The sequence below is a fragment of the Crocuta crocuta genome, unplaced genomic scaffold (assembly GCF_008692635.1).
Source record: "Crocuta crocuta isolate KB4526 unplaced genomic scaffold, BGI_CrCroc_1.0 scaffold124, whole genome shotgun sequence".
Lineage (NCBI taxonomy): Eukaryota > Metazoa > Chordata > Mammalia > Carnivora > Hyaenidae > Crocuta > Crocuta crocuta.
The window spans coordinates 2,442,407-2,457,603 of NW_027551573.1; the positions used below are offsets into that span (position 1 = coordinate 2,442,407).

General features: G+C 53.7%; 1 protein-coding gene across 1 annotated transcript in view; it reads right to left on the reverse strand.

Annotated features, from left to right (window-relative positions):
- Positions 1–15,197, reverse strand: part of NLRC5 (NLR family CARD domain containing 5) — an 85,017-nt gene that overhangs the window by 17,401 nt on the left and 52,419 nt on the right. The window contains exons 23-31 of the mRNA XM_077751264.1: positions 14,258–14,347; positions 13,294–13,377; positions 9,358–9,441; positions 6,480–6,569; positions 6,231–6,293; positions 3,748–3,831; positions 2,050–2,133; positions 1,288–1,377; positions 893–958 (exon numbers count right to left, since the gene is read on the reverse strand). Coding sequence (XP_077607390.1) covers positions 893–958; positions 1,288–1,377; positions 2,050–2,133; positions 3,748–3,831; positions 6,231–6,293; positions 6,480–6,569; positions 9,358–9,441; positions 13,294–13,377; positions 14,258–14,347 — 735 coding nt within the window. The remainder of the gene's footprint in view (positions 1–892; positions 959–1,287; positions 1,378–2,049; positions 2,134–3,747; positions 3,832–6,230; positions 6,294–6,479; positions 6,570–9,357; positions 9,442–13,293; positions 13,378–14,257; positions 14,348–15,197) is intronic.

Consider the following 15,197-nt stretch of genomic DNA (forward strand, 5'->3'; position numbering starts at 1 on the left):
TGTGTGTGTGTGTGTGTGTGTGGTACGGTGTGTGTGGGGGGATGGGTGTGGGTGTGGTGTGAGTGTGAGGTATATGAGTGTGATGTTGGAGGTGAGGAGGAACACAATCGGAAGTGCAGCTCGATGAGACTGTGAGGAGAAGGCCATGCTGAAGAATGTGAACCTTATTGTAGAGGCACCGGGAGCCACGGAGGGCTCAGCACGGAGGACCGGCATAGTCCGAGGTGGGCCAGGAGGTCCCTCTGCCTGCTGCGAAGTGAGTGGATTTGGGGGCAGGGGAGGCATGGCCAGAGGCCGTGGACCGGTTCAGAGGCCACAACCACAGCTGAAGAAAGACACATGGAGGAAGTGACCCAAGACAGCGGTGGTGAGGCCGAGAGGGAGGGAGCCCGAGGCTACCGGTCGGTAATTAATAACAACGACTGATACAGCACTCAGTGAGCCAGGCCTTTTCCAAGCACTTAACACATATCAACTCACTCAGTCCTCACAATAACGCTAAGGGGTCAGTCTTACTATTATTCCCATCCTACAGATGAGGAACTGAAACACAGAGAGGGTTAAGTCACAGGTTCAAGGTCACCTAGCTGATAAGTGGTGGAGCTGGGATTTACCCTCAGGCGCCCCCAGAGTCTGAGCTCTTAACCATGACACCCAGAAGCTTAAGACGTGGCCACTTAAGACGTGGCCAAGAGGCACAGATACAACATGAAGGCCTGGCCCCCAGGACCGGAGCGGGGGGGTCCTGGGGGAGGCAGACCCAAGCCGTGAGCATGAGGCTGGGCGTCTGAAGGAGAAGGCCTGCTGAAGAAGGAGGCACGGGGGCTGCCACAGGCTCGGCCTCTTCTTCCCCATTCCCTCCCCTATGCCCTCACCCCAGCCCCCGAGTTACCTTAGCGTCTTCTCAGCCTCCTCCTGTCGGGAGAAGTGGACCCAGAAGCTCTGCTCAGAGCCCAGGCTGCAGAGAGAAGGGCGTGGGGAGGCCCAGCATCCTGAGACCCAGACATCAGAGGTGCACACAGGGAGGGGGCTGGTTCCGCAGGGGCAGGGCAGGGTGGGGGCCACAGGAGAGACCAGAGGAGACCCCCAACCCGTTCTGTGAGGACACTGGAGCCTGGCCTTCCCCACCCTGTGACCTCCCTGGTCCCTATGTCATGCAGGCCTCAGAGGACAGAAACTAGGATCCCCCTTCCAGGGGTGCAAGTCGCCCCAAGTCACACAGACAGAGCTGCTAAGTGTGGGAGTCTTGCTTCTCCCCGCCATCGGCAAGTGACACCAGTGTCTTACTTCACGGAGGCCTCCCGGACGTGTGGGCAGGAGGGGAGAGCCTTCACCAGGCACAGAGCACCTTCCACGGAGATGCTGTTGTGACTCAGACTGGAAGAGAAACGAGGCTCGGGATGGGGGGAGGGGGCGCACCTCAGGGCAGCCCTGCCCAGGCCCCGGCTCCTCCCTTCCAGCTGTCATCTCCGGGAGGAGGGTCCTCAATGTTTAAGTGTCTGTTCTCCAGGTGCAGACGCTGAGGTCTGAGAGAGACAGGCCAGAGGGGTACTGTACCCAGCGGGACAGGCATGGGGCCCCGAGCCCTCAGGAGCAGGCGCTGAGACAGGATTCTTGGCATCTGAGACAGGGTTGATGAGGCCAGGCTGACAGCCCCAGCCCCGGGGGCTCAGGGACATCCAGAGCCCAGCTGAGGTGCCTAGCGACCTGCTGTATCTGGGTTCTGGTCGCCAGTCTGCCGGGTCACTGGGGGGACTGGCCGAGAGTGCGGGTGGCTTCCTAGGGACCCTCCCTGCTGTGGGGACATCTCCAAATCTGTGTCCCTTAGATTTAGCATTCAGGGACAGGATGGACCAGGAGCTGGGACGGCTGGGGTCCTGCATCAGCTGGTTAAGAGATAAACTGTCACTTCCCTGTCCCAAAGTCAGCTTGGGTCACCACACGTTAGTTACAGCTTCTCTGGGATGCCTGATGGGGGCTCTGCCTACAGTGGGCAATGAGGGAGAGAAGAGCGTGTGGGGGGCTGTCCCCAGGCTGCTCATCACTTACTCAAGAGAGCCGGAGATGCGCAACTGAGACAGACATTGCAGGAGGCACTTGAGCCCGTCATCACCCAGCAGGTTTGCCGAGAGGCTGCGAGAGGTGGGAAGAAGTTGGTGGCGGGCGGACACACCCTCTCTGCCGGAGCCTCTTCTTCATAGTTACCATCGCTGCCCAACCCGCCCGGGACTGCTTCCGTGCCAGCGTCATCATCATGCATGCTGTCGCTGTGCCTGGACAGCGACACGCCCGCCCCCATCGCGCCACCATCTCCGGCACGCCTTGCACGACGGCCCAGCACACAACAGCTCCTGCGCTGCCCACCACCACCCCCTGACCAGCACCGCAGGCGACCCAGTCCTCACCTACCCCTGCGGTACCTGCTGCCCACCCCTGGGGCCCCCGAGCCTCCAGCAGGCTCCCCGGAGTGAGAGAAAAACCAATTTGCCTTTACCGTGCCCTTGGCCCACATCTGAGAACCACAACTTTTGAACAAGAGTAAAGTCAGGAAAAAGAAAGATGTTTGGAGGCAGCGTTCACCCAGGAGATTTCTTCTTTTAATTCGGGAACACAATATCGGAAATTGCACTTGAATACTCTATTTCCCCTCGTTGTAGCATCCTATGGTTTTAGCTACACTTTCAGGAATGGTATAATCAGCACGCCTGGAATATCTGATTTTTGTCTTGCATCTTTGAACTCATTTTGTCCCTGATGAAGACGCTTTTGAGGCCTGTCTTTTTCAGAGTGACTTTAAAAATTACAAATCAGTTTGTCTCATAAAGCCACTGGATAAACGAATCTTTACAATTAGAAAAACTTCCCTCTACAATGAAAAACAGAAAAATTCAAAGATGTACTGCTGATTTATCTAATACATGATGTCCGTTTCTCTTCTAGGCCACATGGCAATAGGAATTTAAAGTGTGTATGTGTGCGTGCATGCACGTGTGTGTGCGCACACGTGAACACATGCTAGCTTATAGACAGCTCTTACGTCCCACTGGTCCTAAGCTGAACGCCTAGTGGTTGTTAGCAAAGACTGCATCATCCTAGCTACGTGACCTTGGGCAAGTTCTTAAATCCTCCCTGCACCTCGGTTCTCTCATCTATAAAATGGGGACAATAGTACCTAGGGTTTTGGAAGGGTAAAAAGAACATATAAAGCACTTAGCCCAGTGGAGAAAGTGCTCAGGAGGTGGCTATCTATTTTTATTTTTCTACCCATTTGGCAGCTGTGCTATTTGGGCACCCAAAACAGGCTATATCCCAGCTGCTCCCGGGCCCTCCTCAGGCTGAGCATTTGGTACTTTTAATCACCTGCCAGGCAGACCAAGGGATCCTTCATTTTGGTTCCCATCTGCCAGCAGAACTCCAATGTCTTCATCATCATGAGGCCGAGGGGCTCTTAAAACCCTTTATTGAAGAGCCCCCCAAATTAGATCAAGGGGCACACGCTCAACTAGCTCCACCTTGGCAAGAGTTGGGGGTGGAAGAGATGAAATGGGCATAGGGAGATGTAATGAACGTGACCCAGGATGTGTCCCAGGCATCCCTGTTAGCTGTCCCTGAGAGGTGTTGAATGCATGCGTGCGTGCGTGCGCGCACGCGCGCGCACACACACACACACACACACACACAGAGCTTTAGTGCCGCCCAGGCATGTGCTCCCATGCTCCTCTCCCTCCGCGCCCACCCCCCACTTACTCCAGCTGGCTGAGGTCTTCACATTTGCTCAGCAGCCAGCACAGCGGCTCCACATGATCCTGACTGAGGCCACAGTCCGTGAACCTGCTGGGGGGGGGGACAGGCCTGAGGAAGGGGCGCTGAGCTGCTCACACCTGCTCTGCCCTGGCTCATCCTGGGTGGGGCCCCACCCAAGGTCGGATTCTCTGGAACTGTCCAGCATCTACCACTTCCACCTCCCCCGCAGCAGATCCCACCTGGTGCCCACAGGCTCCCTCTGGGAGGTGGTTCTCAGAGTGTGGCCCCTGACCAGCCACACCTGCAACACTTGGGAACTTGTTCAGATGCAAATTCTGGGGACCCAGTCCAGACCCACTGAATCAGAAACCACAGAGGCAAGGATTCCCGGGTGGTTCTGATTCAAGCTCAAGTTGGAGAGCTACATACAGCTCTTGGGGTCCTGTTAATGACCTGACATACAGGGTGGGGTGGGGGGAGACAGGGGCGAAGAACCTCTGCTCTTGCCTTTGATACTGGAATTAAGGTGAAGGGAATTCAGAGGTACAAACTCCCAGTTATTAAAATAAACAGGTCAAGGGGGGGGATGAAAAGTACAGCATAGGGAATATAGTTAGTAATGTTGTAATAAAGTCATAATGGTACTTATGACGGGGAGTGCTGCCTAATATGCAGAGTTGCTGAATCACTAGGTTGTACATCTGAAACTAACACAACACTGCAGGTCAGCTACACTTTAAGAAAAAACAAACAAATAAATAAATAATAAGACTATACAAAAAAGTAAATGAAGGCTCTATAACTAGCCAGCAAATTAAAAAAAAAAAAAAAGGAGGAAAAATCTTAAAATCACAAAGTACCTAAAATCAATATCTCAAATTTTTATCACTGTTCCTGCCCTTCATGACCTTTTTCCTGTTCCTAAATTCCTTCTTACACTATTATTCACTTCCTATTTTGAAATCAGCTCCTTCTTGTGACTGGATGCCTTTATTGTAAAAGGAAACTCAAATGGAAAAGTGACATGTGGTGCCATAAACAGACCATAAGCACAAGAATGTATGAAATGAGAGCAAAATATCATCATTTAATTTGAGCCGGAATTTCCTGGACGAGGGCTCTCTCTCTTTATTAAAAAAGGGGGCTCAGCAAGGTCAGCTAAAGTCACACCACCACCCAACCTCGACTTCCTCTTGGCCTTAATCAGATCGAGAATCAGAAAGGGAATAGTGACCTCGCTCAGGGGCTCAGTGTCGATGACCAACTCGACTATCTGCACAAACTTCTAAAAAACCATCCCATCCTGATCTCTGTCCTACGTTTTGGAAACTGCTGACTCAGAAGCTATCAAGGCATTCTAGAAGTCAGGGTAGTGTTAGGCTAGGACAGGACATGGAAAACCACGGCCCAAGGCCACCTGGATGTTGCAAGCTAAGGATAATTTTTCCATTTTCAAACGATTGAGAAAAAAAAAGCGAAAAGAAGAGCATTTCCTGACACGTACAAAGTATATGAAACACGAGCCTCAGGGTGAGTAAATGATAGCGGAGATTTACCGGCCTGCAGGCTTGTGCCCCGGCTTATGTATCATCTCTGCGGCTTTCCAGCTACAAAGGCCGCGTTGAGTAGCTGTCGCAGAGATCGTGTGGCCTGCAGAAACCCAAAGTCTTTACAGTCTAACTCTTTACAGGAAAAACCTGTTCATTGCTGGGCTAGGAGCACTGTTGAACTCCCCGGGTTCGAATCTCGCCTGCCCCCTTACTGCCAGGCGACCACAGCTCTGAGGCTTATAGGGAAGTAATGTGAAAAGGCTCTAGAATAGCACCCTGCAGATAGTCAACGTATCACAATTCTATTTATTGTCACTTCACAGGCAAGGAGGCTAGAGCCCACAGGAGAAGGGTCTGGTCCAAGGTCTCTTGGAGAGCCAGTGCCATCAGCTACCAGAAACATAGTTTCTGCGTTTGAAGGCTGCCCTCTGCCTCACCATCCTGCCTCCGGTGTAGCACCTCCTCCCTCCTATGCAGGCAGCCACAGAGCACTGGTCCAGGGGTCAGCAGGGGAAGGACGCTTCCACCTGTAAGTGCCTCGTGCTTTACACCCTGTCTCAGTTAATCCTTGCAAACACCCTGCAACACAGCAGCCCCCTTTGCAGCTGCGGAAGCCGGGCATCACAGAGGTTAAGGGGCTTGCCCAAGGCATCAGGCCCCGTGGGGCTGCGATTTAAAGCCTGGTGGGCAGGTTGTGAAGTCCTTTTCCTTGGACCAGGCCCCACAGCTCTGGTGTGGTCTGACAGGTACTCCTAATTTGCCTTTGATAAAGCCTGATCCTCTCTGGACCTCTGCTTCTTTCTGTCGGAGGAAAAGAAGCCCCCTTGCAGAGAGACCTTTTGGGTAGGCAATCTGTACTCAGTTTGGGTATCCGGGGGGCAGATGCACCTGTCCCCAATACCTACCAGCTGCCAGGGCACAATTCCAGGGACTTACCCACAGTGCTTGCCTTTCTGCTCCTCGCTAGAGCTGAAGTGCAGGGTTGTGTGATACAGGGACCTGAAACAGGCAGCACCTGAGTCAGCCACCCTTGGCTACAGCTCACGATGCCTCCTGGGGCAGGCACCCCTTCCTCCAGAAGCCACACCTCTGACTTGGGGTTTACTGTCTCCATCCAACCCCCACACACTGACCCTAGGCACAACCCTCCAAGATTAGATCCGGTTGTCCCAGGGCAATGCCCACCTGAGATCCACCTTCTGGACCCGTGGGCACAGGCTGAAGAGGTCGGCCAGCAAGAGCGGGCTCCTTGGGGACAGCCTCGTCTCGCTCAGCCTGGGAAGGAGAGGAGTGAGGCCATATGTGAGCAAGTTGGAGCCACGCAAGAGTGGACAGGGACCTGGATGGGCTGGAGGGGAAAGAATTAAAGGACGGGGAGGGCTGGCGGGCCAGCGAGGCGATAAGCAAGAAGGCAGGGACTCAAGAGGGACAAATAGGAGCTTAGAGTCAAGCAGACTTGGGTTTGAGCCCCAGTTCTGCTTATTGTCTGTGTGTCCTTGGATGCATCACTTAACCTCTCTGAGCATAAGCTTCCTTACCTGGAAAACAGGACTGCTCATAGTGTACCTTCTTCTAAGGGTGTCGTGAGGACTTCATCCTTTCAAGCTTGTGCACTGCTTGGCATGATACCCATGCTCATTTTATTATCATATTTTTCTTCCCTCAAGCATGGACCAAATAGGCAGGTCCTGCTGACAGGGAGTGGGAGACTCTAGGCCCTTCGAGTAGTTTCTCAATGATTTGGGGCTAATTTGTTGTTGTTGGGGACTGTCCTGTGGGGCGTTTAGCAGCATCCCAGTCCTCTATTCTCTAAACACCATCCATAGCTCCCCCTCTTACTGCCCACCTCCCTCTGCCATGAATCAAAAATATCTCCATTGCCATATATTCCCAGTGGGCCAAAGTCACCCCTGGCTGTGAATCCCTGCCTTCCAGAAAGTGAGATGGCTCCATTTCACCCTCGGAGGCATCCTTGGCTTCCACTTCCCTCATCCCACAAACCATCAGCTTGTCTTGTCCATTCCACTCTCAAGTTCCATCCTGGATCTACCTCCTTCCACCCTGGCCCCACCAATCCCCAGCCCGCACCACCTCCAGCCCTGGACAGCTTCTTCCCTGCTCTCGCTTCCATGCTTGACCCCTAAGCCCTTCTCTACCCAGCACCCAGACTGAACTTTTGAAAACATGTATCATTCCACCGCCTTTCAAGCCCTCTTGGGCAGAAACCCCCAAACTCCTCCCCATGGGTCTCAGGCCCCGTGTGGCCCGGGCAGGTCTCTCTCTCCACCTCCCCGCTGGCAACTCTCCCTGCCTGCCCCAGTGGCTGATCCTTGAGCCCACCAAGCTTAATCTTGCCTTGGCACCTCATACGTGCTCTTCCCTCTACTTGGAATGCTGTTCCCTGCTCTTTACAAGCCTGAGTCTGTGGGAGCCCGACAGTGACCACAAGAAAGCGTGGTTAGGGATGCGGGGATGTGCCTGCACACGGGGCTCCCTGCCTGGGCAAAGCATGCCTGCAAACAGGATGCTCTGCCAGGAGGCCTGCACACAATATCCAAGTTTAATGGTCCGCTCGCAAACGAGGGAACATGCCCTCCTTAGAAGTAAGGAGAAGGCTGAAGTTGTGGGCAGGCCTCTTAGTAAACATGTTGTGGTCGCTTCCTCCCTTTGCTCCCCCCTGTCCTTGAAATGTGTTTGGCTACTTGCCCTTAATTGGTAAAGGAATGCATCTTGTAGATTTCAGTTTGTATCCAGTTACCGGGGTATAAAATAAACCGCAAGAGGGGCTTGCGTAGAATTGTTCCTCCGGCCGGAGTTGTGTCTGTGTCTGTCTTTTGTGTGTGTCTTGTCCTTTGTGTCATTTCGTCCGCAACAGAGTCCCTTTTGTCCTTCAGGCCGAACCTTAGCATCCCTCCTCAGAGGTATTCCCTGAACACCCTCACCTTTGCAGTCATCCTTGACCACGTTACCTAGAAAAATATCTCATCACTCTCTGAATTCACCTTAAGTGCTTTTACTAGCTTATTGTCCAGCTCCCTCTACTGCAAGGTAAGCAAGCTCTGGGATGACAAGGGCCCAGTCTTTCTTCCCCCCTCTCTGCTGTGTCTCCAGCCCTCCAAACAGCGCCTGGCCCACTACGGACTGAGTTTTACAAAGCGTGAGCCCTGACGAGGGACAGGCTGGCCACCTCATTCCAAAGACGGATGAGAGTTAGGGGCCGATGCTGTGTGACTTGGGCATGGAGAGGTCCCTCTCTGGTCCAGGGTTTCCCATGTTCATGTCAGCCTGCCACTTTTTGTGCCCAAAGGAGCCCTTACCATTGTGGGTGCTGAGGGTCAAGCTGCCTCTGGAACGTCACTCATCTCCTCCTTCCCGTGTGACGGGAAGGACAAGCCAGACCTACAGCACTCAAGGACAAGCCAGACCCTGGATGTGAAGTGAGAGCCTCAGCGGTAGTACTTATGTTGCTGTTATTAATGGTATGATTTAATTTCCTGTTGTATTTTTCCATCTCAGCTGCAGCTGCCTTCCCCCCTGCTAGAAGAGTATTTAAAGTAAATCCTTTTTAAATTCTAACCAGTCTGCGCTGAAATTAGAAAGTCGAGTTTTAAATACTTTCGAGAATGCTGCTTAAGTTACCCTTCTACGGAGTTAGATGGTGACCTTTAAACACCGGTGGGTGACATATATACAACCCACATCTGTGAGGTCCCTTTCTAGGAGTTGGTGACCTTTCCATGGCTGAGACATACGAGAGCCCATTTGTCACAGACCTTCCGTGCTTCAAGGCGCCTGTAGAAGAAGGCGTCTTGTTGGGAGTCCCGCCTCTGTGGGAGGGGTTGGGGAATATTAGTCCCATTTGTCAGATGAGGAACCTGAGGCCCAGAGTGGTCAGATAACTCCTCCGCCCCCACCAAGGGTAGCAGGGTTGTAGTGAGGAGCTCCCGGTTGTGGCAGATAACATGATGGAACAGCCCAAGAGAAGGGACGGCGGGCAAGGAGGGGGTGGCTTTGAGACCCAAGAGCCGCAGGCCAGGCCAGGGCAACGGGGAAACCGTCTTACTGCAGCAGGCTGAGCTGGGGAAGCCGGGGCAAGCGGGTCAGCAGGGTCTCCAGGCTCTGGTCACTCAGGGCCTCACAGGACAACCTGTGAAATGAAGCATCGGAATGAGGTGGGGAAAGCTGGGAGTGCCCTCACAGCCCCAGCCTTCGGGAGACAGGCTCCCCCCCACTCCCTCCAAATGCTGGGCCCTCGAGGTATCGTCGAGGCTCGAATGCTTTCTCCCACTTGTGCTGGAGCAGCGGGGTTATTATTTTGAGGGCCAGGAAGACTGATGCCCGACGGAAGACACGTGTTGGGAAGAGAATGCCACCTCGCCCCGTGGTAAAGTAATAGGGAAAGGTCAGGCCCGCAGCACGGCAGCAAAGGGTCTGAGGTGTGGCTTGGCCTGGGCCTTGGTCTGTCACAACCAGACCGAACAGCTGGTCACTGTCAGGATACTGTGTCGCCACCAGATCCACTGAGGGGAAAGGCCAGGCACGCAGCCTTCGGGGTCAGGACTCGGGCAAGCCGGGTGGGGTGTCTGCGCGCCCTGGGATTTACATAGCCTCCCTGGGTCTATGTCTGTCCCTTCTCTCCTCTGTCCCTGCCCTTTTGTGCCCTGCAGGCTGCCTTTCCCTCCCGCTGGGCCCTCTGGGGGGCGGGGTGTGTGTGTGTGTGGGGGGGCCTGGCGCACTATTTGCTGGTTGGGAGCCTCTGACTCTGGAGCTGGAGCCTCAGGGCCAAACCTCTGCCAGGGCCCAGGCACATCTACACCCTCTGTCCTGGGACCGGCCCGGGGCTCCAAGCACCAGCTAAACAGGGGGCCTTCGCAGAGGGTGGGTTAGTCCACAACACTCCCCACCCTTCCCCACACACATGGTTTCCCACCAGGTCCCAAATACACGGTGCTATGGCCTCTGGCTGGGTCAGAGTGGACTTTACACAGTTTTTTTAAGGCAACAGATATGCTCCCCATCACAGCGTCTCACACGGAATCCCGAAATGTTCATGAAGTAGACATGTGGTGGTCTAATCTGGGGACAAGGCCGGAGCCGATCACCTTCCCTGGCGTCCAAATTACTGGAGTTCAGCATTAAGTGCTTTGATAACAGGGGTGCCTGGGTGGCTTAGTCGGTTAAGCGTCCGACTTTTGCTTAGTCATGATCTTGCGGTTCGTGGGTTCGAGCCCCGCGTCGGGCTCTGTGCTGACTGCCAGCTCAGAGCCTGGAGCCTGTTTCAGAGTCTGTGACTCCCTCTCTCTCTGACCCTCCCCTGCTCATGCTGTCTCTCCTAGAAACAAATAAAACATTTTTTTTAAAAAGTGCTTTGATAACAATATTCCAGTACGTGGTCCCAGCACTCTACAGTTGGCAAAGTGCTTTCATGCTCTTATCTCATTTTTCCAGCCACAGCTGAGGGTGGAGATGGGGATGGGGGAGGGGAGCTTAGAACCCCATCTGTGCTCAGACCACTGTCTGAGGCAGTTTACACAAAGCCTCCCACTGTGGCAGATGAGCCTCAGAAGGCAGTGATGTCCAGCTACACTTGTGACCCCTCCAGGGCCTGGTCCGGTGCCTGGTATACAGCAGGTACTTAACAGTTAAATAATGGAAGAGTGCTTTTTGCATCACTGGCTGCAGTGTTATGAAAAAACACCAGAAGCGGCCTGGATGTCCATCTAGACTAGAAGGGTGGTTGAATCACCTGTGGCATATCCAAACTGTGGAGGGTTAATATTAAAAGGCCTAAGTGTAAAAAAAAAATAAAAGGTACAGATATACAAAAGTTGGATGAAAACATAGAGACAATCAGGGACAATTCAAAATTCATGGGCTATTTGATGATTTTAATATGTCATATAGTAATGTTAATATTTTAGGTCTGATCATGGTTTTGTGGTTATACTAAAAAAATAAAGGGTACTCCCCTTTCAGCTACGCATATGGAAATAACTACAGATGCAGTTGTAAGGTGTCTGGGAATCGCTTCAAAATAATGTGTGTGCATGTGTGTATGATAATTGCCATGACTGATAATTACTGAGGCAGGTGGAAGGGAACTGAGGGCCCATTACATTATTTGCTCTACTTTTTTTTTTGTTTTTGAGAGAGAGGGTGCTAGTGAATGAGGGGCAGAGAGAGAGGGAGGGGGGGTGCTAATGAGTGAGGGGGAGAGAGAGAAAGAGAGAGAGAATCCCATGAGGGGCAGAGGGGGTAGGTGGAGAGAGAAAGAAGCAGGGCTCACCAAAAGCAGGGCTTGAACTACCTGATTCAGGGCTCAAACTGTCAAACTGTGAACAGATCATGACCTGAGCCGAAGTCAGATACTAAACAACTAAGTCATCCAGGCACCCCTTATTCATTCTACTTTTATATATATTTGAAAGTTCCCATAATAGGGGTGTGTGTGTGTGTGTGTGTGTGTTTTAATTAAAAAGTAACTTCACAGGGAAGTCTGACAAATGCTATCTCAGCCAGGGGGTCAAGGTCAACATCAACAGCGCTAAGTCAAGTCAATAGCATGCACCTCTGAGATGGGACGAGAAAGATGCTTCACTTCTGCGGACTTCTTCCCCCCAAACCCATCACCCCAGTTTATTCATGAGAAAATCATCAGACACAACCAACCTGAGACGCATTTCACAAACCATCTAACCAGTACTCCCCAAAGCTGTCAAAGTCATGAAAAATGAAGACTAAGAAACTGTCACAGATCAGAGAGACTAAGGACGTTGACTAACTGCATTATGGGATCCTGGACAGGATTCTGGACCAGAGAAAAGGCCTTCGGCCAAAAACTGGTGACACCCCAATAAAGCCTGGAGTGTAGCTAATAGTCCTGTAGCAGGATTTCTCAGTTGTGGCAGATGTCCCATGATGAGTGATATGAACACCCAGGGGCAGTGGGTGGAGGAATTCTCTGGACTAGCTTTCCAACTCTTCTGGAAATCAGGCCTTAAGCTATTCTAAAATAAATGGGTTATTAAAAAGTTCACTGGCCCCATATTCCAGGAAAGCCATGATGTACTGTCACGAGACACAAGCTCGTGGCAGAGACCTTACACCATAAGATCCTGTTCTGTTAACAAAGTCAAAACCCCCTTGTTTCATGTCCATAAGCATTTGCACACGGAGAAAGGCATGGAAAGACGGACACCAGGAGATCGACATGAGTGAGCTGGCTGCGAGGGCCGGACGGGCATCAGAGACAGGGTAGGAAGGTAGGAACAAAGACCGTAGTGAGTGGGAGAATCGTGTCAGCGAAGCTGTTGAACGCAGCGGGTCTGTGACCGCAGACAGGTAAAGACGGAACACGCACACGGATGAGGAGTGGAGGGTCCCAGGGACAAACGACAGCACTAGCTAGATAAGGAGAGGGGTGTATTTAGCTGAGGCAGGCTTGTCTTGATTTCTTTACTTCAGGGTAATTACTGTGAGAAGATGACAGCAATGAGGACCAAACAAAAGGGTGAGCATCTCTGCAGACAACAGAGCCGAGGCACAGGGAGTTAGAGTCATCCTGCCCGGAGGTGGCTGGGCCAGCACTCTTGATTCTAAAGCCGTCTCTGGTCACAGACCCTGGGGTTCTGGGGTGGATGAGCTGCTAACCAGGAGTGAAGGGGCTTTCAGAGGTGATCTGCTCCAGCCAGGGAGGCAGGTCGGGCTGGGGGTGGCAAGGAGGTGCTAGGGTGGGGCTCCATGGGGGAGGGAGCAGACTGGGGCTCCCAGGTGCCCGGAGTTGAGCAGATGGGGAAAAGGAAGCGGCCTCTCCCAGTAGCAAGGGCAAGGTGCCCTCCTGGGGCACAAGGAGCCTTCTGCCAGTAGGTCAGGGGTGGGCAGGGCTACAGGGTCTGGCGGGAAGGGACCAGACTCACCTCTAGCCAGGATGCCCTCCCACCCCCACCCAAGGGGCAGAGGCCCATATGGTGCCCTCTAGGGCTGCATCCTCCTTACTTACTTGACTTCCAGAGGCCCCGGGCACTTCTCCAGAGCGTCACAGAGGCGGGCGAGGCTCGGGGGCTCCAGGAGGCACTGCCGGAGGCTGAAAGGGGGCAGCGGACGGGGCAGGGCATCAGAGAGGACCCTTCTGTAGCCCCAGGGCTCTCCTCTTCTCCCTCTCCCCCTCCTCCTCCGCCTCTAGGCTGCAGGATCCTTCCCTTGCAGGACACGCTCTTTACCCCAGGTGTCCCCTACAGCCTGATCCCCACCACTCAGACAGTGACAGTAAAGGCTCCCAGCTTCCCTTGGCTTCCCCACTGCCACTCCCCCTGCCTGAGCCCAGGCCACCACTGTCACTTGCCTAGACCACTTTAACACCCTCCAACTCCCCTCTGGCCGCCATGTAATCCTTCTCCCCCTGGCACTATCTTATCTTTTACCTGTGCAAATCTGACCACGCCCCTCAGGAGCTTCAGTCCTCTGTGGCTCCCTATTACACTTATCCTTTAGCAAAAGGCTTTTTCCAAGGCCTCGCCTGCCTTCGCTCACCTCCACTCGCCCTGTATATGCCCAGGCCACACTGACATGCTTCCCAAGAGCCAATCTTTCCCTCCTCAGGGCCTTTGCCCAAGCTGACCCACCTGCCTGGGTCACTCCTCCCAACTCTTCCCCTGGATAACCCTGTTTGGGCCCCAGCTGAAGCGGCTCTCTTCCTAGGTGAGGAAATCAAGGCCCAGAGAGGGGAGGGGCCCAGCCATGGTCACACAGCCTCCCCGAAGCAGAGTGGGGAAGTCTTATGAGAAAACAATGTGGGGTCTTTTGTCCAGGGAGAACTCTGGGCCCAGCAGCCCCCGCACCAGCCCTCATACCGGCCCTCTTTCTTTCTCTTCTCTCACACTCCCTCTCCCCCAGCCCTAGCCCCCTCCGGCCTCTCACTCCCTGACTCTTCACCCCTATCGTGGTGACCCCCAAACAAGAAGTACCAGAAGCTCCTGGGGACGCAGCGCTGATCAAACGCCAAGAACTGGGCTCCAGCTGGGAACTCTGCCAAACGTCCACCAGCCAATGAATCCCTTGGGGTGGGGAGACCGTTTAGAGAGGAAAGGTCAAATGGTGCACATTGGAAGACGAGACTCAGAAGTCAAGCCTGCAGGGGGCCTAGGGACGATCCAGGCTCTCACTGCACATATGGGGAAACTGAGGCCCATGGGAGGGAAACCAGAGTCAGAAAAACCAGCAGCTTATGCCTGTGACTAGGTCACGGGGAGCTGGGAGAGAGTCCTTCCTCTCTCTGATCACCAATGTGGCATTCACGGACATGGCCTTCCTGTGCCTCCATTCCTTAGACTTCAAGAACCCATAGCATTCCCAGAAATGGAGACCTGGGCCCAGGACATAAGACCCACCGGGCCTTGGGCCACTCTAGCTTCAGATGGCCCAGCTGGTCTGGCAATGCTTTCCCCCGACACCTTAGCTGGGAACACCCTCTACCAGCTGCTGGGCCCCCATCAGGCGGCCCCTGGGCTTGCCCAACTCCCAGGAGAGACCAGGGGGCCCGGCCCCACTAGGGGGCAGCCAGAAACACGTGCGCGGATCTAACTGTTGTTCCTTGTTTACTGCAGAGGTGTGGAAACTTTGTCAGAGCACCAACGGTTCTTGGTTTCTCAAATGCCATAAGCGGAGTGGGAAGTGGGGGTGACTCATACGAGGTCAGCTGTCTGCAGCAGTCTGCAAACGTCTGGCTGCCCTCCCTCCCACTCAGCAGCCCTGTGCCCGACACCTGCTCTGGGCTGTCACACCACCACCTTGGCCTCCCTCCCCAGCTGCAGTGCCTCCTTCCAAGGGAGACCTCAGCGGCTGATGACTGCAAACCTGCTGACACAGGGTACATTTGCGGAAGTGGCGCCAGACCTGGGTGGGTTA